The 26006-nt window shown below is 38.8% G+C and overlaps 1 protein-coding gene across 3 annotated transcripts; it reads right to left on the bottom strand.

Moving 5' to 3' along the window:
- Window positions 1–1490: 1490 nt before the first annotated feature.
- On the bottom strand, window positions 1491–22028 carry LOC135461280 (FYVE and coiled-coil domain-containing protein 1-like). Of its 3 annotated transcripts, none has more exons than XM_064738287.1 (22): window positions 21873–22028; window positions 21100–21216; window positions 20577–20696; window positions 20204–20316; window positions 19453–19559; window positions 18863–19006; window positions 18460–18550; window positions 17263–17489; window positions 15286–16336; window positions 13044–14531; window positions 12568–12708; window positions 10697–10768; window positions 10368–10415; window positions 9911–10047; window positions 9281–9419; window positions 8826–8899; window positions 7568–7776; window positions 6653–6806; window positions 5329–5487; window positions 4741–4900; window positions 4107–4276; window positions 1491–3460 (listed from the first exon to the last, which is right to left on the bottom strand). In XM_064738287.1, the coding sequence occupies exons 2-22, from the start codon at window positions 21170–21172 to the stop codon at window positions 3409–3411; spliced, it is 4929 nt and encodes a 1642-aa protein (XP_064594357.1). In that variant the 5' UTR covers window positions 21173–21216; window positions 21873–22028; the 3' UTR covers window positions 1491–3408. The 3 variants fall into 3 exon arrangements, with proteins under 3 accessions (XP_064594357.1, XP_064594359.1, XP_064594358.1); XM_064738289.1 differs by having other exon boundaries at window positions 13044–14258; XM_064738288.1 differs by lacking the exon at window positions 5329–5487.
- Window positions 22029–26006: the final 3978 nt, after the last annotated feature.

Raw genomic sequence — 26006 nt, 5'->3', positions numbered from 1 at the left:
TGTGATCATATGCATGGTATATTCCGTCATGGGCATGGGTTATTCCATCATGTGCTTGGGTATTCTGTGATCATATGCATGGGATATTTCGTCATGTGCATGGGTTATTCCACCATGTGCTTGGGTATTCTGTGATCATATGCATGGGATATTCCGTCATGTGCATGGGTTATTCCACCATGTGCTTGGGTATTCTGTGATCATATGCATGGGATATTCCGTCATGTGCATGGGTTATTCCACCATGTGCTTGGGTATTCTGTGATCATATGCATGGGATATTCCATCATGTGCATGGGTTATTCCATCATGTGCTTGGGTATTCTGTGATCATATGCATGGGATATTCCATTATGTGCATGGGTTATTCCATCATGTGCATGGGTATTCCATGGTCATGTGCATGGATTATTCCATCATGTGTTTTGGTTATTCTGTCATGTGAGTGGGGTATTCCATCATGTGCATGGGTATTCCATCATGTGCTTTGGTTATTCCATCATGTGCAGGGGTTATTCCATCATGTGCATAGGTATTCCATGGTCATGTGCATGGATTATTCCATCAGGTGCTTAGGTATTCCATCATATGCACGGGATATTCCATCATGCTATGACTAATATTTGGTGACAGAACACCTTTACCACAAGACTTTTCCCACCAATAGGCATGCATTCATCCATCACTTGTGTTAAAGTGCTATGGTGCGTCTACATGTATGTAAATATTATATCCGTCCTAAAGTCTGACCAATAAATTTGTTTTACTCAGATCTGATGAATGGTTTCAGCATTCATATTTTCAGTTATAAAAATGTTTTCGACTTGCCTGAAAGATGGAGTACAACTACTAAGCTCGACAATGTGTGGATGTGGGTTGGAACACAGTTCTCACAGGCTTGTCTGTACATTGGTTGTCTGTACCAATCCCTTCTAGTCAGGGGTCCAGAAAATGGACAAAGCTTTGTGTGAATTTTGTTTAAACAAGGGCTTAAACTGGGACTCCATCTGTAAATTGCCATGGTGAAGCTATGTACCAAGTTTTAGTAGGGTACAAGTAAATGTCTGAAATGGGACATATTACATCATTTCAGCGACACTGAACGTTCTACTGTATCTTAAACAGTGCAACGTCACATTTACATCAGATGAAACATCACGCAAAGGCTTGCAATGTGGAAGTCCTAATTCACTGCATCCATATATACTGTGAGAGGAAAGGTTGCCAGTACCCCATTAAAACAAAGTCCCATTTTGAAAAAAAAAATCAACAACAGAACGAGGACAGCCATAATTTTGTCAAAGCTAGACAGAACAGCCCCAAACTCAAACTTGATCTGTAAGATGTCATGGTGAAACCATATACTGTACTATTGTGAAAAAAAAAGTACGAAAACTGATAGGTCACTGACGAAAAGAGCTAAAATTATATTCCCCTCTAGTACCCTAACAGGACTGAAAACATGAAGCATAACACAAAAGGTTTCCTTCGCATTCCTGAAACCAGGATAACATTTATTGATTCAATGTCAGAAACATTCCAAGAAGGTAAATATATGTAAAAGTGGGTTTAAAATTTCAATAAAAGTGTACATATAGAATGATATGAAAAACAAACTGTTCCATCACCTGAGTCAAACAAACATGATTTCATCATGAGGTATATATATCAGCAAATGATAGCACCTTTCTATTGTCAGATGACAACAGCAGTGTCATCAATGCAGTCACAATGTAAACATAATGGCTACCTGTAGTCGGTACTGAACTTATATAAACTCAGAGTAGGTTTTGGATACATAAGTACTATGTACAACCATTCAGACCTTAACACACCATCTGCCCAATCCTTTATGTATCAAATGTTAGGAGTTTGGACAGTAACATGATATAATGCAATGAAGTATGTTTTGTCAGTTTTACAATACACATGCTCACATTGTGACTGGATGAACACTGGCAGTAGCCTAAACTGACAGTCGTTGGACAGTAGTCTAGTTTATACAACCTTTGTTCACCGGTGACAGCATTCCTGATATGCACTGTGTATATACACATATAGGTATATACACATAAAGTGTTATTAAAAGTGACACAAATCAACGATAAAACGTGACGTTATGATCAGCCAGAGCCCTCATGTACCAGGATACATATAAAACTACTAGTAACCAATACAGAGTTACACAGCATAAAGAATGCATGATGTTTCTTCTAACAAGAAATATGATTTATCCATCACCTACACTTCCTATATAAAAGATATACCATATGTACCTACAGGTCTACCAGTAAAATTAACCAAGTAAAAAACAATCTTGGAAAATTACATGCTATTCATATTTCTTGTACTTCCTTATGTCGACATACAGTGTACAACAGCATTTAATGTGGTAACAATAAAAACAGATTATAGATGTTAAAACACTGAATGCAACCAATCAGGAAAAACAACACCAGAATATTTTACAGTTCTGATTACCCTAGTTTCTTCACCTTTATGCACAATGTCATTTGAGATATCCTGGGGAAAAATAACACCATCCACATATGCATATATACAATATAACATTGAACAAGGCAAAACTGCATATTTTTAAATCTAAGTTCACTACAAACCTTAAATCTATAGTTGGCCTTTTTATGTGCAAACATGTTAGAAAAAACAAGCAGTGCCAGGCAACAGAGAGCAATATTTCAGTGTTACCTCATTAAATGTTCAGTTTGAGGGCAGTGTTTGGGCAGTACTTTAGTTCACATGTACACAAAATGTTGGACAGCTTAAACAGTATGAAGGCACAGTAAAGACACTTTTTATTGTTGAGCATATGGCACTAGGAAAAAGTGGCATTTCCTGCTCACAAATTAAACATGTGCAACAATAAGAGTGGGAAAGATGGAAATGGAAACCCTAACTGCCAGTGGCAATACCTATACATGCACACCGCCCAGAGCACACACACAAATCAGCTGACTTACATAAAGATTATAGACTGTTTCCACAAATAATGTACATCCACAACCTTAAACACAGATACATGTACAAAGCAGCATGATATAACCGTTTTAAGACTTCTGTAATGTCTGTCTTTCTTGACACATACACAACTTGAAATCATAAGTTCAGTTTTATAAAATGTAACTAATGATACTTGAATATCAGCATTCTCGACAAATTTAACACATAACTAGATTTCCTAAGTCAATATCATTGTCCAAATTAAAACTAATTTTGTACACTGAAAAACATGATTTATCACAGTAAGGAGTATAATTAATATTCGTGACATAATGAATGTAAAGCAGCAGAAGTAAAATGAGCGCATATAACCGTTAGATAGAGTAGAGTATGTGACACTATGACAGGCCTACACACTTGTCAAAACCCTCACAGCACTGTCTCAGGCCTTCATTTACTGCTCTTCACATACAAGCTGTAAGATAATTTCTTTGCAGTAAGTCTGTGAATGGAGAAAAGCAAACATTACTGACTTAAGATCAGTTCAAAAAGAACTACCACTTTAAAGGGATACAGGCTCAATGGTCACTGACTGATGTAGTAGAGCTATGCATGCATGCTTTATAACAATAGGACACCCGTTTCAGATGCAAAACTTGACTGATATGGGATAACTGATACATTGCAATTAAAAATGTTAGAGTATGTATTTCAATGAATCATGCAAAGGAAATGGTATACCAGGATACAAATAATAACACAGCCTAGCCTGTGCTAACATGGTCTTGCACTGTCACCATTTCATTTTCTGGATAAACTCAGAAAGTTATATGAACTTTAGCTTCAAATAAACAGAACACTAAGAAGAAATACTTATTTCTAGATAGGCGTTAGAAGAAAATCATCTATCAAGAATGTCGAGAGCTACATCTTCAATGCTTGCTCAACAGGTCCTTTAAGTTTAATGAAGATGACATCAATACCAACACCACTTTACCCTCACACTCACTGTAAAATGCTACTTAGCAAAACTTTCAGGACAACCCCCTCCCTTACCTGGTTACTCGTGTTTTATTGTATATCAGCGTGGTGGCCTTGGTCATTAGAAAACAGGTATGTTCATGCATGTGGGTAGCCAGCCAACTTACTTGGAATAGCTGTTATCAAACATGAGAGTGTAGACTCCCTTCTTCTTGGCAGTTAGCTCTCCTCGTACGGCCTGTTTGTGAGAGTTACATTTACATGGTTCTATCAGGACCTGTGCCTCGTGGCTGGGTGTCGTCTCCTGCTCCCCATAGGTGGCACTGAACCCAATATCCTGCACATGTAGTGTGAATGGAAGCTCATCAAGTGTTTTGCAGAGAAGATACACATAGCACAAGCAAAACTAAGAGAGATTTTAACAGATTGATTTTTTTTGTCAAAATCATGGGTAATGCTGGTCTTTTAATAACCTAGTTTAAAATTACTGCATGAAAATCTTGTTTGCCTTCTTAAATATTGGACAAAAATTAAAATTTGCCATCCTCTGAAACAGCAAAAACTGATGATCAGACCAGTTATTATAATGACACAATCTAACACATATGAACTTGTTTTGCCAAACTGTCATGATTTCAAAGTTGTGCAAAAATGTCATTCCTGCTCTACAAAGATTAACTATCCCAAGAACCAAAAAAAGAAGAGTGTTTACTTCCTGATTATACATGTTTAATAAGGGAGAATTGGCTGATGGAGAAAATGTCATTGGGAAGTGTCCAAGGGCATACTGTGTGTTCTCACCTTTGGCTGAGTGGTGAACTCCCAGCACAGAACCACACCCACTGAGTCGATCAAGATTGGGACGGAAAACCTGCGGCCAGCCTTCAACCAAACTTCATTGTCCCGGTTCACATGTCCCTTCTGGAGGTCTTCCACGGTAATCATAAGACTGCTGGTCATACTGAAAGTGAAAGTCACGTGAAGTGAAATGCCAACACACATACACAACTGATCAAACATGGTCAAAAGAGAAAATAACTACCACTGGATATAAAATAATATGGACATGTTTGGGTAATGTAGATATGGCCCATTTAACTAATCATGTGTGTTGGACATACATCATTGTTTAGAGAGTGGTTAAGGGATGGGAGAAATGGTTAAAAAGCAAAAGTAGTGGATTGGTAGCAAGCGTGTGTGTATCATACTAGCTTTATTACTACAGTTTCCAGGGCTTCAAATTAGATTATCAGCTTTTTTTTAAAAAAAAAACATACTTTTTTCAAGGCAAAATTATTAGTTCTAAAGCCTCAGTCAGAAAGTAAATCAATATTACTTATATATATAATTTGTTTCGATCTAAAACTTAAAAGGTTGGCGAAGAGGTACCTCATGTCCAGGCTGGGAGGGGGAGAGCCAAAGGAACCACTGAGGGATTTGACTATCTCCTCCTCACTGATAACATGAAATGGGTCTTCCTTCCCCGAGTCGTCTGAGGACTGAGCGGCAGGGACAGAGGTCAGTTCATCCGTAGTGGAGGAAAAGTCCCTGGTCAAACATATATACTCTCCCTGTATATATACCCCCCCGTGCATACATACAGATGCTGACACTATTATCAGGGCTACAGGAGTTATCTCCCTTTGCTATATAATAGAACACACGTAATACAATTTCCCTTTACATGCCCAGATACACAAATGCACCTATCCATAGTCATCGCTTTTATCAGTACTACAAGAGTTACCTTCCTGTGCCATATGATGGAACACCAGTCATACATGTACAATCTCCCTTTACACACACTGATACACCGAAATGTATCCAAAGTTAACTAACAGAGTTATCTTCCTTAGTCATATCACAGCATGCAAGTGCATGTACACGTCAATTTGTCAGTGATATACATTAAATTTCAATGTCCAATGGACTAGGCTATTTCTGACCACTCAAACGAGGGATCAATCACTTAGTATTTTCTTGCTCTTGTACTAAGTTAGCATATCACTTCTTGGATCATGTGTATTCCTTCTGTAGTGTTCAATATCATGGTGAACATAATGCGCACTTGAACATCTTAAAGAGTTTAAATCAACCACAAAAATTAACATGTACATATATGACACGATATTACTACTATATTACAGATAAAATGAACTGGTGTGATCCTGTATTTCTACAGATGAATTATCAGGTTTGATACTGAGCTGGAAGAAAAGATTATCCTGACAGCTTCTTGGTAAGTCCCAACATAATATTACAAAGTTGGGAACAGAATTAGAACTCGGGTCAGCTGATTATGAGTTATAGAAGTTATATTATAGATTTTTGGCAAAGAATCCAAATTTGCTAATCAAATCAAATTTTCTGGATTTACCAAAAATCATTTAACTCAAATTATTGCCTTTTACTTAATATCAGACTCATATCTGTAGTATGTATAGCATTGAAATGATTCGAAAGTTTGGGAATTGCCATCCACTTTACAAAATTTTTCACCGATTCTGAATGGTAACACAGAAGAGGCTGATGTTTTGCAATAATCATTTGGACTATTATACAATAATACGAAAAATTTGATTGGATTTGAACTGATCAATTGTTTGCCAAAAAGTCTCTGGTATGGTTTCTTTGCGGAGAAAGGCAAGAATGGGAGAAGGGGTTGGTTACAGGTTCAGAACAGGGGACCATCTCTAAAAAACAGCTGTCATACTTATTGGAAGCTGCCTCAGATGGTTGTCTCCCCTGTTTGTTATCATCAGTCTCATTTCCACTGTATCTGGACTCATCTCCAGCCATGTAGTCTGGACTGTCCACTTCTCTCAGGTCAGTGGAGGTCAGCGAGTCTGTATCCCCTGACACTAAGCCTGGATCAAACACACATGTTACAGTTCAAGACAATGAATAACAAAAACTTATATTCAAGAGAAAAATTGTACAAAATATACATATTTTTTTATTTCACTTTTACACCGTGCTCAAGAATATTAAAATTACAGCTAAAGTAAGGTTTATAGGTATTAAAGAAGAACCGACAGGAAATGCAGAAAACCAATGCCATCCACCAAATGCCTCATAAACCTACAAACATGGAGATCCCAAAAACACATACCATTAGGTGTAAACGATCATATCACCAGCTCTCCAGAACCAATCAAATAACAATAATGGCAAATTATATCACACGATTGGCTAGGTGTTTCCGCTGTTTCTGCATAATCGTAAGCTCCCCTGGATTAGCACATTATACCAAGCAAAGCCTTCAACATTCAGGACATATGCTATTAATCAGACGCAACATCAAGTCTTTATAAGTGAATTTCATTTTTTCTTGAAAATGAAATGTATATCAAAGAACTTGATAATCAAAGTACTCAACCATTACTATGACATATTTTTGTGTCTAGATGAAAATTTGTCAACAGACCTAGTGGAATGAACGAATGACTGTTTAATGCCACTGACTTTGTGGAAATCATTAAGCAGCACTGTCTAATACAAACACACAAGAAATATCACAACGTCTACTTAGACAATTTGCCACGTTCAGTAATGGAACAACACTTGAAGGTTTTCCTTCAAACCACAGATTATACTGTATCTGTTGTACAGGAGTTCAAATGTTTACCAGATATATCCAGTGATGATGTTGTGGCTCCGTCCTGGGAAGCAGAAGACTGGCTCATCCTGTCCTCTGATATGGCTGATCTCCCGTGCATGGACCCTGATAACCCTGCCTCATCATCGTCACTGTCATTACCCACCAGAGGACTATCTGCTTTTCCATCCACATCCCTCTGCTTGATATAACAACCATTACAAACTCTGGCCTTCTTACTGTAATAATTAAACACAACAGCTCATCAGCAAATACCAAAATGTGTGAAGGTTAAAAAAAATATGTACAACTAATGAGAACATTTCCCTGTTTACTTACTATCCAAGCGCACATCTAATATCACAACCAATACACAGTTCTCGTGTCACATCATTAGAACAAGAGAGCAATGTCTCGGTGCAAAATGATGTCACTGCTTTAAGGCACAGTAGGGCTATCTGCCCATCTTTTAGTAACATGGCAGTCTTCATGTTTAGATCACAGGAGAAAATCATTAAGCCAAACCCACCCAAGAATATAAACCGTAAAATTATTCTAATCCCATTTGTTTTCTATATTCTCTAAACTATCCCACTGCCATCTGATATTGCAAAGGGAAGTCACTCTATTGTCATAATTTTGTATTTTGAAAACATGCATATTGGCAAGAATCACTGTGACAGTAATAGTAAAATGCTCACTATATTTTGCGACATGTTTACTTACTATGTGTGGTCATGCTCACCATATTTTGCGACATGTTTACTTGCTATGTGAGGTCATGCTCACTATATTTTGTGACACACTTACTTGCTATATGTGGTCATGCTCACTATATTTTGTGACACTTGCTGTGTGTGGTCATGCTCACTATATTTTGTGACACACTTACTTGCTATGTGTGGTGATGCTCACCATATTTTGTGACACACTTACTAGCTAAGTGTGGTCATGCTCACCATATTTTGTGACACGCTTACTTGCTATGTGAGGTCATGCTCACTATATTTTGCTACACAGTTATTTGCTATGTGTAGTCATGTTCACTATATTTTGCTACACACTTACTTGCTATGTGTAGTCATGCTCACCATATTTTGCTACACACTTACTTGCTATGTGAGGTCATGCTCACTATATTTTGCTACACAGTTATTTGCTATGTGTAGTCATGCTCACTATATTTTGCTACACACTTACTTGCTATGTGTGGTCATGCTCACTATATTTTGCTACACACTTACTTGCTATGTGTGGTCATGCTCACCATATTTTGCTACACACTTACTTGCTATGTGTGGTCATCACCCAGTTGTTACTACAGTTCCAGCAGAAGATGCGTCCGCACTGTCGACAGTGGTGCTGCAAGACACAAAACAAACAGCAAATAGTTCCATTATGATTTAAGATGTATGAGCCTATATGTTAAATACCTTGATTCATTTTCATTTTTCCGACTTAAATGTTCACAGCTTCACAGTGGACACTTAAAACATCTGAGTCATCTCCCTGACCTTCAAAAATCTCTCCTTCAAAATAATTTATTAAGGTGTTGGCTGTTGAGGGAGTTGTTAGATACATACAAGTCTCATGATAATGAGTTTTTGCTTCTAGTACACGTAAGTCCAATGATAACATAACCAGCATTTTTGCTCTAATACCAATATGTGTACAGAATAGAGAAATGGAGTACACACTTGTGGCGTCCTTATGAAACTTATACAAATCTTTCCCTATGCTAACCTTGCGCGTGGTAAAAGAGAACTCAATCCTGCAGCCCATGCAGTTATGCACTTCACTGTCCTCAATCCACTTCTCTGTGGCATGAACTCTCTGCTCATATACAAGGCTGTCAGTCTTCTGCCACAAGGCATCCTTCTCTCTAAACAGTGGTAGTTGGAGATTAAACAGAAGACGAATCCTACATTATTCCTCAACATTCACAAAGCTATTGAGGTATACATGTATAATACCCAACAGTATATATTCCAAAGAAGAATCTGCTGTACATATACATGTATATAGGCAAACAAGATGAGAAACAGCATATTTCTGAACCTTCAGAACGAAAGGTATAACTATAAATGATAAAATCTACCTCCATGTACTAAATAATTAAATGAAACACAGAAACTTGTAAATATTTCATATCGACAGGATATGTAATTTACGGATTAGTTTTTCTTTAAACCATAATTTCATAAAAATTGAGCCAGAGGTCATTTTGTATCTGAAGGATTACATTTACATGAAAATAAATTAATCGCTCCAAAAGTTCTAACAAACTAATATTAATATGTTTTTTTTTTAGTACAAACCCTATCCTTATCACAAAGCAACATGCAGATGAGTGAATAACTGATATGATCTTACCTTATCAAGCGAATCAACTTTTTCTTCAGCTGGACTATATCCCCTTTAAGTATAGAGTTCTCTTTCTTGGCAGCCGAACTCTCCTCTCTACTCTGTTGCAGAAGTTTTTCAAGGTTTTCCTTAAGCTCTGCCTTATGCTGTTGTGGAAAAAAAAGCACACTATTCAATGTAAACATCACAATAGGCCAATACATAACTTATCCCAATATGGCAACAGATTGTTGCTAAGCTAATGTCTGTACCTGTACCTTTCTAACATGCCCTCAATCTGGGAATAAGACTATCTAAAGCCATTCAACCCCCCCCCCCCCCCCAAACCCCCACCCAGCTGAAATTCAAGTGGGGTTGCTAAGGCATACTAAGACATATTACTTCCACCGCATAAGCCTCTTGCCCCATAACAAATTTTATAAAGTTTCGCCGCTGCTGAATTTAATAGTGAATATATGGTAAGTACCTCCAATATGGAAACCTGGTTCTCTGCATCAGCTAGTTTTGTGGAAATCTGAAAGAAGACATAATGGCATAACATATAAAGAGGTCTTCATTATCAAACCGGACAATTCAAAAATTGGATATGATAAATTAAGACGTTGTTATTTGTAAGTAATTAGTTGATTTATTCATCCGCTAACTTCAAAATGCCAACAAAGAAAGCTATGAGACTAACTTATTCACAGAGACAATTCATTGATAAACTACAGATTTCACTAAATATAATTATTTATCTCTGTATTATAAGGGCGAGACAAAGTAAGGGACTTTCTGATGTTAACATGCGCTTACCTGTACAAGCTTACTGCTCAGTAACTTGAACTCCTCGTCTTTGGTTTGTAACACATATTTTACATCCTCCAACTGTTATAAATATAACCACAACATGAAATCAGTTTCCTTCAGCTAATATTTCCCTTTCTCCTTTTTCTTTAAAACCTACTGAGCCATTTCAGTGCAGGGAAAATTTTCTCACATATCATATGTATCTGTTCCAATAAAAAGACCATATTTCACCACTTCAGGAGATATAATTGTTAAATGTACAACATAACAGAATGAGTGGTATACAGTAGAGATATGTATCACACTTGCAAGCTTTCAAATTAACACTGGTTAAAGGACATTGAAATTTTGAGCAAGCCACTAGAGTTAAACAAATACTGGTCTTACTGGTCCATGATTTATCAACATTTAATACAGTAAACTGTGACTGTGCCTACACACATACCTCTTGAGGCCCCACATCTCTGCTTCAATCTGTTCCATCTACCCTCTCTGTGTCTGATATAGCACCTCATACATACCTCTTGTTTTTGCTGCCTCTGCTCCTCTTTACCTAGCCTGCTTGATGGCCCACATCTCCCCCTCCATCAGTTCCATCTACCCTCTCTGTGCCTGATATAGCACCTCATACATACCTCTTGTTTTTGCTGCCTCTGCTCCTCTTCACCTAGCCTGCTTGATGGCCCAAATCTGCCCCTCCATCTGTTCTATCTACCCTCTCTGTGTCTGATATAGCACCTCATACATACCTCTTGTTTTTGCTGCTTCTGCTCCTCTTTCCTAGCCTGCTTGATGCCCCTCATCTCCCCCTCCATCTGTTCTATCTACCCACTCTGTGTCTGATATAGCACCTCATACATACCTCTTGTTTTTGCTACCTCTGCTCCTCTTCACCTAGCCTGCTCGATGCCCCACATCTCCCCCTCCATCTGTTCTATCTATCCAGTCTGTTCCTGATATAGCACCTCATACATACCTCGTTTTTGCTGCCTCTGCTCCTCTTCCCTAGCCTGCTTGATGGCCCACATCTCCCCCTCCATCTGTTCTATCTACCCACTCTGTGTCTGATATAGCACCTCATACATACCTCTTGTTTTTGCTGCCTCTGCTCCTCTTCCCTAGCCTGCTTGATGGCCCATATCTCCCCTTCCATCTGTTCTATCTACCCTCTCTGTTTCTGATATAGCACCTCATATATACCTCTTGTTTTTGCTACCTCTGCTCCTCTTCACCTAGCCTGCTTGATGGCCCACATCTCCCCCTCCATCTGTTCTATCTACCCACTCTGTGTCTGATATAGCACCTCATACATACCTCGTTTTTGCTGCCTCTGCTCCTCTTCCCTAGCCTGCTTGATGGCCCTCATCTCCCCCTCCATCTGTTCTATCTACCCTCTCTGTTTCTGATATAGCACCTCATACATACCTCTTGTTTTTGCTGCCTCTGCTCCTCTTCCCTAGCCTGCTTGATGGCCCACATCTCCCCCTCCATCTGTTCCATCTACCCTCTCTGTGTCTGATATAGCACCTCATACATACCTCTTGTTTTTGCTACCTCTGCTCCTCTTCACCTAGCCTGCTTGATGGCCCACATCTTCCCCTCCATCTGTTCCATCTACCCTCTCTGTGTCTGATATAGCACCTCATACATACCTCGTTTTTGCTGCCTCTGCTCCTCTTCACCTAGCCTGCTTGTTGGCCCACATCTCCCCCTCCATCTGTTCTATCTACCCTCTCTGTGTCTGATATAGCACCTCATACATACCTCTTGTTTTTGCTGCCTCTGCTCCTCTTCCCTAGCCTGCTTGATGGCCCACATCTCCCCCTCCATCTGTTCTATCTACCCTCTCTGTTTCTGATATAGCACCTCATACATACCTCTTGTTTTTGCTGCCTCTGCTCCTCTTCCCTAGCCTGCTTGATGGCCCACATCTCCCCTTCCATCTGTTCTATAAGCCCCTCTTGTTCACTCAGCCTGTCCCTCATACTGCTGATGTCAAATTCATGGTCTGCATACTTCTATTAAAATGAAAACATAAATTTTATTTATTTGATTGATGTTTATTGCCATACATAGATTTTTCGCTTATTTGACGGCAGATTTATAGGTGCAGAAAACAAGTATGTCTGGAGTAAACTACCATCCATTCTCCAGAGACCTGTCAATCCTGACTGCCAAAACAGTTACACACGACCTCACTGGTCCAAGTTTCGCACTCACCGCATCCCAACACTTTAATGTTAATAGCCAACAAGGGCCTGGGAGAAAAGAATATTAACTAACAGATGGTGTTGGTAATGGAAGGGATGACTAGCCTGTGTTTCACTTGCTGAAAATTACATTTCTAACTCACCCCTAGAGCTTGCTCATGCTGTAAATGTTGAGAGCTGAGTTGGAATTTTAGAGCCTGTATCTCTTGCTCCTGGTCCTCCACTTGATTTTGTAAAGCCTGTTTGTCCCCTTCAGCCTGTAGTTTTGTCACTTTCACTAACTCTTCCTCCTCCTTCAGAGAGGTTTGTAGACTGGCTATTTCCTGACCACACTCTTCCTTCTCCCGGTTTAACTTCTCTACCCGGGCCTTTAGTTCCTCTCTTTCACCTCTCAGTATTACAGATGCCTCTTTTTCATTCTCCACACCTAATTTCCATGTCTCTATCTCACTCTCCAGTTTCTTAATGCTCTCCTCTTTATTTTCCATCAATTCAGTCTGTTTTAACTTATATTTTTCAAAAGTCTCCTGAACATGTTGAAGTTTGTCACCACTCGAACTGCCTATGAGTTTTAGTTCATCTGCTACTTTTTCCAACTCGGCTATAGTTTCATCCTTCTCTGTAATTTTCTCTGCATATTCATGTTTGGTTTGACTCTCTAATTTCAACTGTTCCTCTAATTGTTTTGTTTTATTGGTGACAGCTTCATTTTCAGCAACAAGACTGCCTATCTGTGTATCCTTACTGACACATTCTTGCTGCACACACGTTAACTGATCCCTAACTTCCTGTAACTCACACGACAAAGTCTCAAACTTGGAACTCAAAGAGACATTTTCTATCTGACTTGTTTCAACTTGTTTTTGAAGTTTTGCTTCATTGTCCAATAAAGAAAGCCTTTCACTTTGCTCTTGTTCAAATTTCAGCTGAAGCTCTGACACTTGTTCCTCAAGTATTTTCACAATGACTTGTTTTTCTGCAGCACTGCTTTCTTTCAAATGTTCCAAATGCTCCTGAGAATCTTTCAAACTACTGTTAGCTTTCTGTAGTTCTTCTGACAGTTTAGCCTTCTGTGCTTCAAGCATTTCAGTTTTCTTTTTCTCACTGTGTAAATTGCTTTCTAAAACATTGCACTTTTCTATGATGGACGTAAATTCCTGATCTGTTATTTCTTTGGACTTTAATGAAGTCTGGAGCTGCTCCTGTATTTTCTGAGCAGATGCTCTCATTTCTGCCATCTCCTGATTTTTCTTGGTGATATTTTCAGCCTTTGACACGAGTTCACTTCTCAACTCACTGACTGTGTCCTCTTTTTGTTTCATCTGCTCTTCTAGACCTTGAATTTGGTTGTCCTTCATCTGGAGCAAAGAAGAATCTTTTTCAGAACGACTTCTGGCATCAGTTTCAAGGTTCTGCAAAAATTTATTCATCTCCCTTAGCTGTTCCACTGCTTGTTGTTCTGACTGCAGTTGTCTCCCCTGCTCAGAGTTCTCCTCCTTCAAGTGGACCATCTCTTCCTCCAAACTGAGAAGCTTCTGGTTTGTTTCTTCAGCAGAAGCCCTCTTGGAGTCAAGACGTTCCTTAAAGAGTTTTAAGGTTTTCCTAGTGTTTTCATCAGGTATTAGATTTACCTTCAAGCAAGAAAACATACTGGTAAGGGTTATTTCAGACTACAAGATCCAATGTCTTCTTATTTCAGACTATAGTAATATACAATGCAAATCTTGTTATATACAATGAAATTTGTTAAAATATACCAGTGTAAACATCTGCATTTATTCTTCAATGAAAATGATGTGGTAATGCATATTCATAAGACAATTTGAGTGAGAAACCTTTTCTATACTAATCTTGGACATTTCCAGGAAGCAGTGGAGTTATGACGTCAAGCATCTTTATCAAAAAGCCATCTTAACAATGGATTAATTTTACTACGTTTTTATGCAATAGGTCACAACTTTCACTCCAGCAAAGGTTAAAATATGAAGTTTTAATTCAGGAGCCAACGGTCTATTTGATGGCTTCTGTAAATCTTCAACCTTTTCAACAACTAAAGCCCTTTTTTCAGTGTAATTTACGCATACATGTATATTTAATATGAAAATGATTGTAAAAAGTAATTGTTTGTGTCATTAAAAATACAAACTTCATAAAACTAGGCAAATTATTTGCCTACATCCCATAGTTCTCTCTGAAAGTTTCAAAACATTGGTTGCAGAGCCAGATGAAAAGGTTGAAGAATTAGGGTAATTGGACTGCTTGGAATGTGCAGCTTAGTGGGACATATCAAACTTTTGAAGAACAAAAAAAAAAAAAACATAAAAATTTAGCATTTGTCTCCTAACATGACTTTCAACCCCTGTAAAAGGACACTGAAAACAATACCATTTGAGTTAAATCTTTGTCTGTGAGACTGCCTTCCAGCACATCAGCCAGTTGACTGACCATAGTCCTGTATGCCGATGTTTGCCCTTCAGTCTCTTCTGCCTGAGATCTGGCTGTGTCCAGTTCAGATCTCAGCTGAACTATGCTGCTATCTTTGGCATTCAACTCCTCAGTCAATTGTGTTTGATTTTCCCTTAACTTCTCATTCAAACCCTCTGTATTCTCTAACAATTTTTTAACACTGTCATGTTTCTCCTCCTGCTCTTTAAGCTGTTGAGTTATTTTACTATTCTGTCTCTTAACATCAGCAACTTCACCAGTCAGATTCTCAATTGCAGCAGAGTTCTCAGTCAATTTCTCAGATAACTGTTCATTATGGGATTGAGCTGTTGTTAGTTTTGACTGTAACTGCTGAACTTGCAGAGCATTTTCTGCTTCTTTTGACTGAGACGCCTTCAAGGAGGATTTCACAGTGTTCAGTTCCTCTAAACTTGTTTTCTGCAGCTCTTCAAACTGAGCCAGATTTGCTTCTAGATCATCACATTTTCTAGACGATTCCTCCAGTTTTGACCGCAGTTCAACATTTTCCTGCTCAGAAGTCTTCAAATTGTCCAGCATTGCATGTAACTTGCCAGCTGTGTCCAGCTGAGAACCAACCTCAGAGTCTTTATTCAGGACCATGGCCTCCATTTTGTGTAGCAGCTCCTCATTTTTACCTTCCTGACAGGAGAGCTTGGTTTGTAAACTGCTCACAGCCTGTTCCTGCGTCTTTAACAACTCCCTCACACTGTCAGTCACCTGCTGGGTAGATTTCAACTCAACTTCCAGTTGCACAACCCTGTTTTCCCTCTCCTGAAATTGCTTTTTGTAGTCATCCTCTCTCCTGATGAAAGACTTCTCATTGGTCAGAAGTTCTTCTCTCAACTGATCTATCTTATCCTCAAGGGTTTTGATCTTCTTGTTACATGATAAAGTCTCGGACTTAAAATGGGCTTCTTTCTCCTCCCATACCTTCTCCTTCAAACCCATTTCTGCCTCCAGCATTCTGCACCTAAAATGCACACAATGACACTTCAGATTCAGATTGAGCATTAAAATATGACACCCGAAGATTTCATACCTGTCTTCCTTATGAAGTACTAATTGAGCAAGTACATCACACATTATAAAATGCAATGTAATCAACTTCCTTATGGAATAAAGTCTTAAAGATTTAAACCTAAGTAATCTCCATCAGAATATACTGAAAAACTGCTCCTGGAAACATTATGTATTCTTTATTATCATTATTACATGTATTTTATTTTAATTCATTGCCAATGAAATATGGTCAAACAGTTGAATTCAAAAGTGAAACTACATGTACTTGACATGAAGGTTGTCAAAAGAATTTCTGTAGCTCTATCATGAATTTATTAACAGTTGTCCATTCCTGTTAGCTCTCTATTTCCATATATTTATTTATTTATTTGATTGGTATTTTACTCCATACTTAAGAATATTTGACTATACAACAGAGGCCAGGGTTACAGTGGGAAGAAACCGGGAAAAGCCCAGGGAAAACCCATGACCATCCGCAGGTTGCTGCAGACTTTCCTATTTGCAACTGGAGAGGAGGCCAGCAGGAGGTGGACTTACAGCAACTGCATTGGTGAGATGTTCCTGGTCATTAGCATACTAACCAACAGGCCCTGGAGGCCCTCCTATTTCTATATACATTATATGCAATACACAATATGTTACTCCTGTGAACAGAGCAAGGGTTTCAGATATACTCTAAAGATGTGAGGTACGTATGTGCCGGATTCAACGTTGTTTTCAGGTCATATATGAATTTTTTTTTTTATACCAGACTGCCCACAAATTGTTAGCTAAAGGCAGGAATGAACAAATGAAGAAACAACTTGGGCCAAATCACTTCATACACAAAACGTCTCCCATGAAACAGATAATATGTCTGAAGCTTGCAATGCTCACCTCTCCATGACCTTGGCCAGTTCAGCTTCCCGTTCGGTGAGGTCCTGTTCCTTAGCTGTGATGGCCTCAGCAATGTTGACGTTCTCTTGTTCCAACTCCTCTACCCTCAGAGACAGCTGTGACTTCTCCCCTTCCGATATGGATAGGTCATGGGTCATCTGGTCATATTCTGCCTCACTCACTGTTGTTGACGTAGTGTCCCTCCTCTCACGCGTGAACACAGGTTCCTACAGCAAGGTGTGTTTGACTTGTCAGGCCTTGTCTCTAACACATAGGCTTGCATACATTTAACAAAACAACCCACTGGTTGTAACCCACTGATTGGGAAATTTTTATTATATCTAATCCTATGTCTTAGCCAACATTTCCATTATCCAGGGAATGACATGTACACTAAGCAGACTGCCATTTCACTGTCAAGACCACAGAGACCAGGTCAACTACTCAGTCAGCCATACTCACTCTAACATCAATTCCATTACTCAGGCAAAAACCATCCTAACTGCAGTCAATTGCACTCACCTGAAAGCAGTTCCATTACTGAGTCAACTACACTCACCCTGACAGCAGTCCCATTACTGAGTCAACTACACTCACCCTGACAGCAGTTCCATTACTGAGTCAACTACACTCACCCTGACAGCAATTCCATTACTGAGTCTATGACAGCAGTTGCATTAGTCAACTACACTCACCCTGACAGCAGCTCGATTACGGAGTCAACTACACTCACCCTGACAGCAATTCCATCATGCAGTCAACTACACTCACCATGATAGCGGACCCTGACGGCAGTTTCATTACTGATTCAATTACACTCACCCTGACAGCAGTTCCATTACCCAGTCAACTACACTTGCTATGACAGCAGTTCCATTACCCAGTCAACTACACTCAGCATGACAGCAGTTCTATTACTGAGTCAACTACACTCACTCTGACAGCTGTCCCATTACTCAATCAATTACATGCACACTGACAGTGGTTCCATTACCCAGTCAAACAAAACTCACCCTGACAGCATTTCCAGTAGTCAATCAACTACAATCACTCTAATAGCAATCCCATTAGCTCATAATCATGTTAACAACAGTCATATTACCAATTCAACTATGTTCAAGGCCTCATGCTTCAACAATAAATTCCCTTTCTTATTAACAATGTCAGCATACCAGACATGAACTCAGACAGACCTACCTGCCCTGGTAGACTGACAATGCTAGTGTAGCTCGAGGCCCTACTTGGGGGGTTCCAGTTTCCTTGTGGTACGCCAAGTCCATGAGTTATCCTGACAATAAATGGATTTAGATGTTTATCACTTACCATAAAGGAACATTTTATGTGAAATGCCATTTTAATTCAAAACTCAACTTGAGCTTTTGGTGTCACATTCATTTACTAGGAAAAATTTAATAATAATGTGGTAATAATCATCTTGCACAGCTCAGAAAAAAGAAAACAGACCCAAAAATGTGCACCTATCCAGAACATGCATACCAAAAGAATCTACATTTTCTGTTAGCTGAGTTAATGATAAATAAAGCTAAGATGACTCACTTTTACAGATTTTCATTTCTGAGTTTAAATTTAAAAAGTTCACCTTGAAAAAGATGGCCACGCACTGTCAAGGTCATATCCCCGAGGAAGAAGGTCAAAGTTGATATCATTCAGTTCATAGAGGGCTGTGATAATAGTGTTCTTCTGGATGTGATTGAGCCATACTGACCTCACGGTGTACCAGTCACTAAATACAATCAAAACAGCTCATCTTTTGGCAACTACAGGTATGTACCAGTACTGAAAAATAACTCCTATTCACACATAATAATACTATTAACACATAGCAAAAAGTACATGAAAAATCATAAATTAAATTTTATCTCAATTAACCAACAGTTTTTCAATATTTACATTACATGTAATAATATGCACCATTTTGCCTGATTATAAGAGGATTTTATAGGAAAAATGTAAGTTTCAATACTAAAAGTAGTACATTTATGAAATTAACTTGCTTTTTTATAGACAATTTGTTTGGAGAAATATGAGCCATTTTATACCGGGTCTAGCACAACAGAGATAATATAGCTTTCAACACTGATAATTAAGTATGACTTCACAGGTGAATTGACTAAAAGTCCTTGCACATACATGTATGTATGACATTACTCATATATGTCTATGTCATACCTTGTAACTCTGCCATTCATGACACACTGTTGTATGGTGTCAGCTAATCGCTGATGGACGAGACAGAAGCGGATAAACGCACGACCTCGTCCAGTTGATGTCTTGTACTGATAAAAAAAGAAACAGTGCACTAATGATAATACACTAATGACAATACCATGCATCTGATATATGTACATAACACCTGACCAAAAAGAAACATTGTATATTAATTAGACAAATGACACAGCAATACATGTCTAATGACTGGATGTTTTTCTTTTTTCCATGCATGATAGAGGTCAAATTTTTACATCTATAAATTTATTTATTTCATTGGTGCTTTACACCGTACTCAGGAATAATTCATTGTATACCAACATTATGGTGGGAGGAAACCAGGCAGAGCACAGGGGAATCCCACAACCATCCATAGGTTGCTGGCAGACCTTCCCAGGTATGGCCAGAGAAGAAGCCAACCAAGAACTGGCATATCCCTTTATGATAAGACCCAATGCCAAGACTAAAGATTTTAAATTACATCAAAAAGCCAATGTGAATAGCAGAGCAGTGTGGCAAATATATTCCTTGGCTCTCCAGTGAAAGTAAGACGTAACCACAGTTATAGACCTATTACTGTTCCAAGGTGATATGGCTTGGAATCTTAGTTTCTCAGTTATGAAATCTTAACTGTGTAGGTTTGACTTTGAAGATACGACACATTTAAATATTGACATCTACTAATACAATCATAAAAAGTAAACAAGCTAACCTCTCCAGTGGATTTGACAAACTTGATTCCATCATTCAGACCTTTAGTGGTTGATAAACAATCACAAAAAAAGTCATAATATTCCTTTCTCCTGCCAAGCAGTGTAGTTTTTTCTGTAAAGTACGTAAAAGAGATTAAATCAGTGAACTGCAATTACAATCATTTCCACATATTGTTCACTTACAGCCATTACAACTTATGTAACATATTTTATTCATTTGTACTCCTGCCTTGTATTCAAGGATAAATTCTGTATAAAGGGAGGTTCCAACCCTATTTAAAACTACATTTCCAGGATTATTGTGTCAAGAAAGAAACAAAAAAAAAATGGTATCAGTAATCAAAATTTACAGGTTCAATAACATTGGCTTACCTTTCATTTCAGCCTTCAGCAGATGTTCTAGTTTGGCGCAAAAACGATGAAGCGTTTGGTTATCATCATTAACTGGGGTCTTTGTTTCATCAAATTCTCTCTTCAGTACCATAATACAATCTAAATAAAAGAAAAAACAAAAAATATATATAAATGATACTTATAATAATTATAACCATAAAGGTCTAAAATTAAATTATAACCAGTAGTCTAGATATATTATATAAAGAGCTTGGTTTATTTATTTATTTGAATTGTAGCACTTTACTCAAAAATTTTCATTTACAAGTATATGAGAGCAGGACAGTTGATGGGTGGTGGAAACCAGAGTGCCTATTAATAAACAACTGCTCTTTACCAGGTACATAACAAACATGCTGACTTTAGGCTCTAGCCAAAGACATGTGAGCTGAATTCAAAGATGCAGTCTAACTGGTCAAGTCTGATCCTTCACAGTAAGCCAGTTTTGTTTATCCTCTGAGCCAGTGAGTGTTCACAGTACTAGGTCACGGAGTTTGTATACCTATTGTATCTTGCGCCACTTTATTTAACTGTGGCTGAGATGCCAGTGGGTTTTCCATCGTGAGCTCTGCCATTTCCAAGCACTTCAGGCTTCTGTGGACCTATATGAGCTAAAAGCCTGTAAACATAATAAAAAATAAAGAAAATCTCACAAAATAAAGACAACTATTGTTGGTTTGTAAATGATCAAGCATATGTATAAGACATAAGTAAAACATTTTATTACAGAGCCTCTTGTCTGCAACTTAAAAATTAATCATCAAAAAACTACTTATAATTAGTTGGAACTTCTTAAAAATTGACTGGTCTAGGCAAACCTATCAGCCCTCAAATTTAAAAACAAAAAGGAATGCTGTTCGAACAGGTTTCACAGTGCAAGTGGCTGTTTGCATTCACCAAGCTTATACTGAACATATTAATTCTTGGGATACACGCGCCTGGGTTATACAGTTTTATGGATAATAACTTCTACTCAATACAAATGTTTGGAGTTTATTATTCATGGTGTATTACTATTAAAATGTTGTTCAAAGAATTCATTGTCTTCTTTCAATGTTCTCGACACGTAAAAATTAAATGTCATTCACACCAGTCGATTCATTGGCTGTTCTGCGCTAATCACTTAAATGAGATACAGGAAATATATGGGCTTATCAATGGCAAGGGTGTCAAATGTAATGAGAGGCTCAACTGTAAATCAGCGACTCTTCAAGTTTTGAAGTACAACACAAAATCGACCACTAGAGTCACTGCATCATCAAATGTCAAAATCACCTGCTTCGGGTCTCATGATCCTCAGACGGTAACACTATCTACCCCACACAAGTAAGGTATACCACATGACACAAGTGCATGTAATGTTCGTAGATGTCAGGAAGACGGAGCTGTCTTAATACAAATAATAAAAGAAATCAACACCTGTAAATATGAAATAAACGTTTGCAGTTTCACAGCTTGCTACGCCTCTTGTTTTGGTAAACACCCCTTTCTCTCCTCCAAAACCGGAGATCAACAAACACTGAGTTATCTCCCGCTGCACCTAGCAGGATAATTTTGCAAGTTGGCAGGCAGTGGTCACAAGTTATTTACTAATATTTTAACACGAAAATTTTTATATAAACAGACATTTATCACCTATTATGGGTGATAACACGTCGTATACCTGACACTTTCATCCACAATATATCAAATATGAAATGATAACGGCAACATTTCGATGATGGGGTAGGTTGGGGTGGGAGTTACATCCATATATGTAGGGTAGTGGGGGTGATGCTAAACGTGGGAAAATAACCTTCGTTTCATCGTTTTCAGAGTAAATCGTTTATTTTTGACTACATTTAAACAGACATCAGTGGTTTGTTACAGGCCTGTTTCGTCTATTATTCGTATGCTCCTATTAAGGCAATGAATTGACACATGTAGGCCTTGCGAGGTCTATTTCTATCACATTACTTTCCTCATTTAATGTGTTGGTAACTTTGCTTTCAAAGTGAGTGATGGTTAATGTGCCTTGATGACATCAAATATCTTTAATTGACTTCTTGTTAATATGTTTCCAAAGTCAGGCTACCTTTACATATATAGGCCATCACCATTAGGCCTACGTATACGATAAGGCCAAGACATACATGTACCGGTAACAGAAGAAAGTTGGATGATATTTTCATATTTTATTGCAATGTTACCATGGCTCTACAGTACCCAATATATGCATTAACTGAAATGGTTACTGCCGTGCAATGTGCTCAACATCAGATGGGTATATTTATTTGATTGATTTATTTGATTGGTGTTTCTACACCGCACTCAAGAATATTTCTCTTATACGACGGCGGCCAGCATTATGGTGGGAGGAAACCGGGCAGAGCCAGGGGGAAACCCACGACCATCCGCAGACCTTCCCACGTACAGCCGGAGAGGAAGCCAGCATGAGCTGGACTTGAACTCACAGCGACCGCATTGATGAGAGGCTTTTGGGTCATTACGCTGCGCTAGCGCCCTAACCGACTGAGCCACGGAGGCCCCGAGATGGATATAGACCAAGCATTGGTCGGCCCGGTGTCAGTATGATGCGATTGTGTGGGGCCACGTCTATGGCGTCTTCAGCGTGCGTGCGTGCGTGCTTTTAGTTTAACGTCGTACTCAATAATTTTTCAGCCCTACAAGTCCTTTAGAGAGCATGTAATGTGTCTTCTTGTTGCAGGACGGATTTTCCACCGCTCTTTTATCTAGTGCTGCTTCACTGAGACGACGTAAAAAAGGCAAGTAAGCCGCCCCGCTCGAGCCATTATACTGATACGGGCCAACCAGTCGTTGCACCATCACTTCATGCTGAACGCCAAGAGAGGAAGTTACAACTTCCTCGTTTAAGGTCTTAGATATGACTCGACCCAGGACTGACCCTGGATCTACCGCCTCCCGAAGCGGACGCTCTACCAACTGTGCTATCGGGGCCGGTCTGGCGCCTTCGGCTTGACGACACAGTGATCCAGCGCAGCACTGTAAATGTAATTGCATTTAAGAGACAAGGAGATGCCGTCGTTAAATGACCGAAATAAAGTATGGCAGCGACGTTAAACCTCTGTCAAACAAGCAAATTAAATAAATGGTGACTGGTGACCATGGTAACCATTAAAGGATGCGCATATGTATGTAGTTGCCCTCAAAACCTTGATACATAATGTGGCCTATTTTATCAGATATCATTACTTTTACTTTGTGTGATGCTAACAGTTTCAAAGGAAAAAATAAAACTGCATGTTTTACAATTATATCAAAGTCAGCATATATATACCTGATTATAATCTGAATATCCATTAGTTCCGCATGTAAGCATATGTATTCGGGCTGAGTGATGCTCCCAGCGTTACTCAGTTGACCCTGTCTTATAGGGCTTATAGGCTAAAGTAAAAAGAAATCGCGTCTGCCGTAAAACGTCTAAATAAATTTACAATGTCCTTTTTTGTATAATTATGATAATATTCAAATGGCTTGAACCCTGACTCATGGGGCGAGAGCAACTCATTTCAAGACTGTATATATTATTGTTGCACATGAACATGTTTTAGACGGTAGATCATTCTAAAAGTGATTTAATCACGTGGTATATGAATACCAGAAGTGATTCTGGGATTATTTAAGCCGAGAAAATACGGCAAACGGTACCATGCATGTTCCATAGAAGTTGAACTTATTTTTTCAGCGTTGTGAATAGCGAAATGTACGGACTGACTCATCAGTGTCAGTGCACTAGGTGCATGCACATGTACCTACATAGGTTGTGCACGGTGAACCCCATATAGGAGCAAATCTATTAAGAGGTCGATGTGAGGCTGTAAAAAGTTAGCCAGAGCGGTAATAACAATTTGTTATAGCTTGATTTGTGACCCGGGCATTAGCCTACATACATGTACTGTGCATTGGGGCCTACAGCAGCTACACAACAAGATTTAATTAGATTTGAAAACTGGGAATAAATATTGATCCCGTTCAGCATGATGCATGAGATGTCAAATGTATACTAGCCTACTGGCCTTGGCCTGTAATTTGCTTACATAAACCGTGTGGATGGATTGATAACGTGTACACGAGGAATTCACTGCATAGAAGAACAACATAATTGCACCTCGCTGAGATATTCTCCATCATACAAATGATGGAGAAGACTGGTGCAGCATGTTGGAGGGTGTGGAAGGGATGGACAGAGGATGTTTTTTCTATTCCATTAATATTGTTGGTGGGGGGGGGGGGCGTTTTATCAGACAGAGGGGTTGGGGTTGTGGGTAGAGAATGTTTTCTCCACTTTTTGTAACATTGGGGGGTGAATACGTTTTATCATACTTGGAGGGAATGGGTGGGGGCTAAGAAGTTTTTTCCCTTTCTGTTAATAATATCGGTACTCTCCTCATGTGGAGGCCAGATGGATTCGGTTGGGTCTGTCGTGGAGAGAGTATATAATCATGGGCGCTGGAGGTTTTAAGTTTCTTAATTCCCTTTCTTTTAACATGTTGAGTGAAGACCCTTTTTCGTGTATGACCACGTTTTACAACCATAAGCTAGAGTTGATGCGATAATTTTCGACAACAATCAAGTAAAATAACAGCCATTAATGCCAAATCTCAAAGATGAATTATGGTCTTGCTTTGTGTGTGTGTGTGTGTGTGTGTGTGTGTGTGTGTGTGTGTGTTACTCAAACGCGTCCACTGCAGCAACATGTGGATGATTCTGGGTTCGCCACGGGTTGTGCCTCTCACCACAATGCTATAGCCGCCGTCGTATAAGTGAAATCTTCTTGAGTACGGCATGAAACGCCAATCAAATAAATAAATAAAGAAATAAATAAATAAACATGCCATGTTTGACCATGCGTGTTTTGTTTTGCTCAAAACATTGATTTGATCTTTTTCAATTTTTGAAATACAAATTACGACATGCACCAGTCCCCTATACGCCTTGATAAATATTACTCCGTCCCTTAGTAACGTGTGCCATTGTTTCTTAGTTTCCTTGTTTTTTAAATTCCTGTTAAACGTCATCCAGCGAAATGTACGGAAATGCTGACTTGCATTCCATGTCCTTCTTTACAAGGTCAAAAAAAGATTTTGATCAATTAAAAAACACATTAAACGGATATGCCCATGTATGTGAAAATAGGTTTGAGGCTAGAGGAAAGGTATCGCGTTGATGAATTATTCTATTTGGATTAATCTGGCTTTGGCACGGTATGCTTAAAAAGTATGGGGTCTTCTAGAGAATGGTGAATCAATTTAACTTCCGACAAGTATAATTTTTGAGGAGGTCAAATCTATTCACGCTTGAAGCTGATGTGAATCGCCTTTTGCACAAAGTGACTTTCAGACGATATACAGAAACCTTCACGGCTGTGGGGGGAAAAAAAGACTCTCA

Source organism: Liolophura sinensis, chromosome 1 (genome assembly GCF_032854445.1).
Source record: "Liolophura sinensis isolate JHLJ2023 chromosome 1, CUHK_Ljap_v2, whole genome shotgun sequence".
NCBI classification, from domain to species: domain Eukaryota; kingdom Metazoa; phylum Mollusca; class Polyplacophora; order Chitonida; family Chitonidae; genus Liolophura; species Liolophura sinensis.
Note: the sequence above shows the minus strand (reverse complement) of the source record. Positions and strands in the feature narration are given on the sequence as shown.

Coding starts and splice junctions, on each gene's coding strand:
- LOC135461280 (XM_064738287.1), bottom strand. CDS start 21,172: ATGGCAGAGCTCACGATGGAAAACCCACTGGCATCTCAGCCACAGTTA. Junction 16,337..17,262: donor CTGGCCAAGGTCATGGAGAG/GTGAGCATTGCA, acceptor TGTGCATTTTAG/GTGCAGAATGCTGGAGGCAG. Junction 7,777..8,825: donor GTGATGACCACACATAGCAA/GTAAGTGTGTAG, acceptor TAATTATTACAG/TAAGAAGGCCAGAGTTTGTA.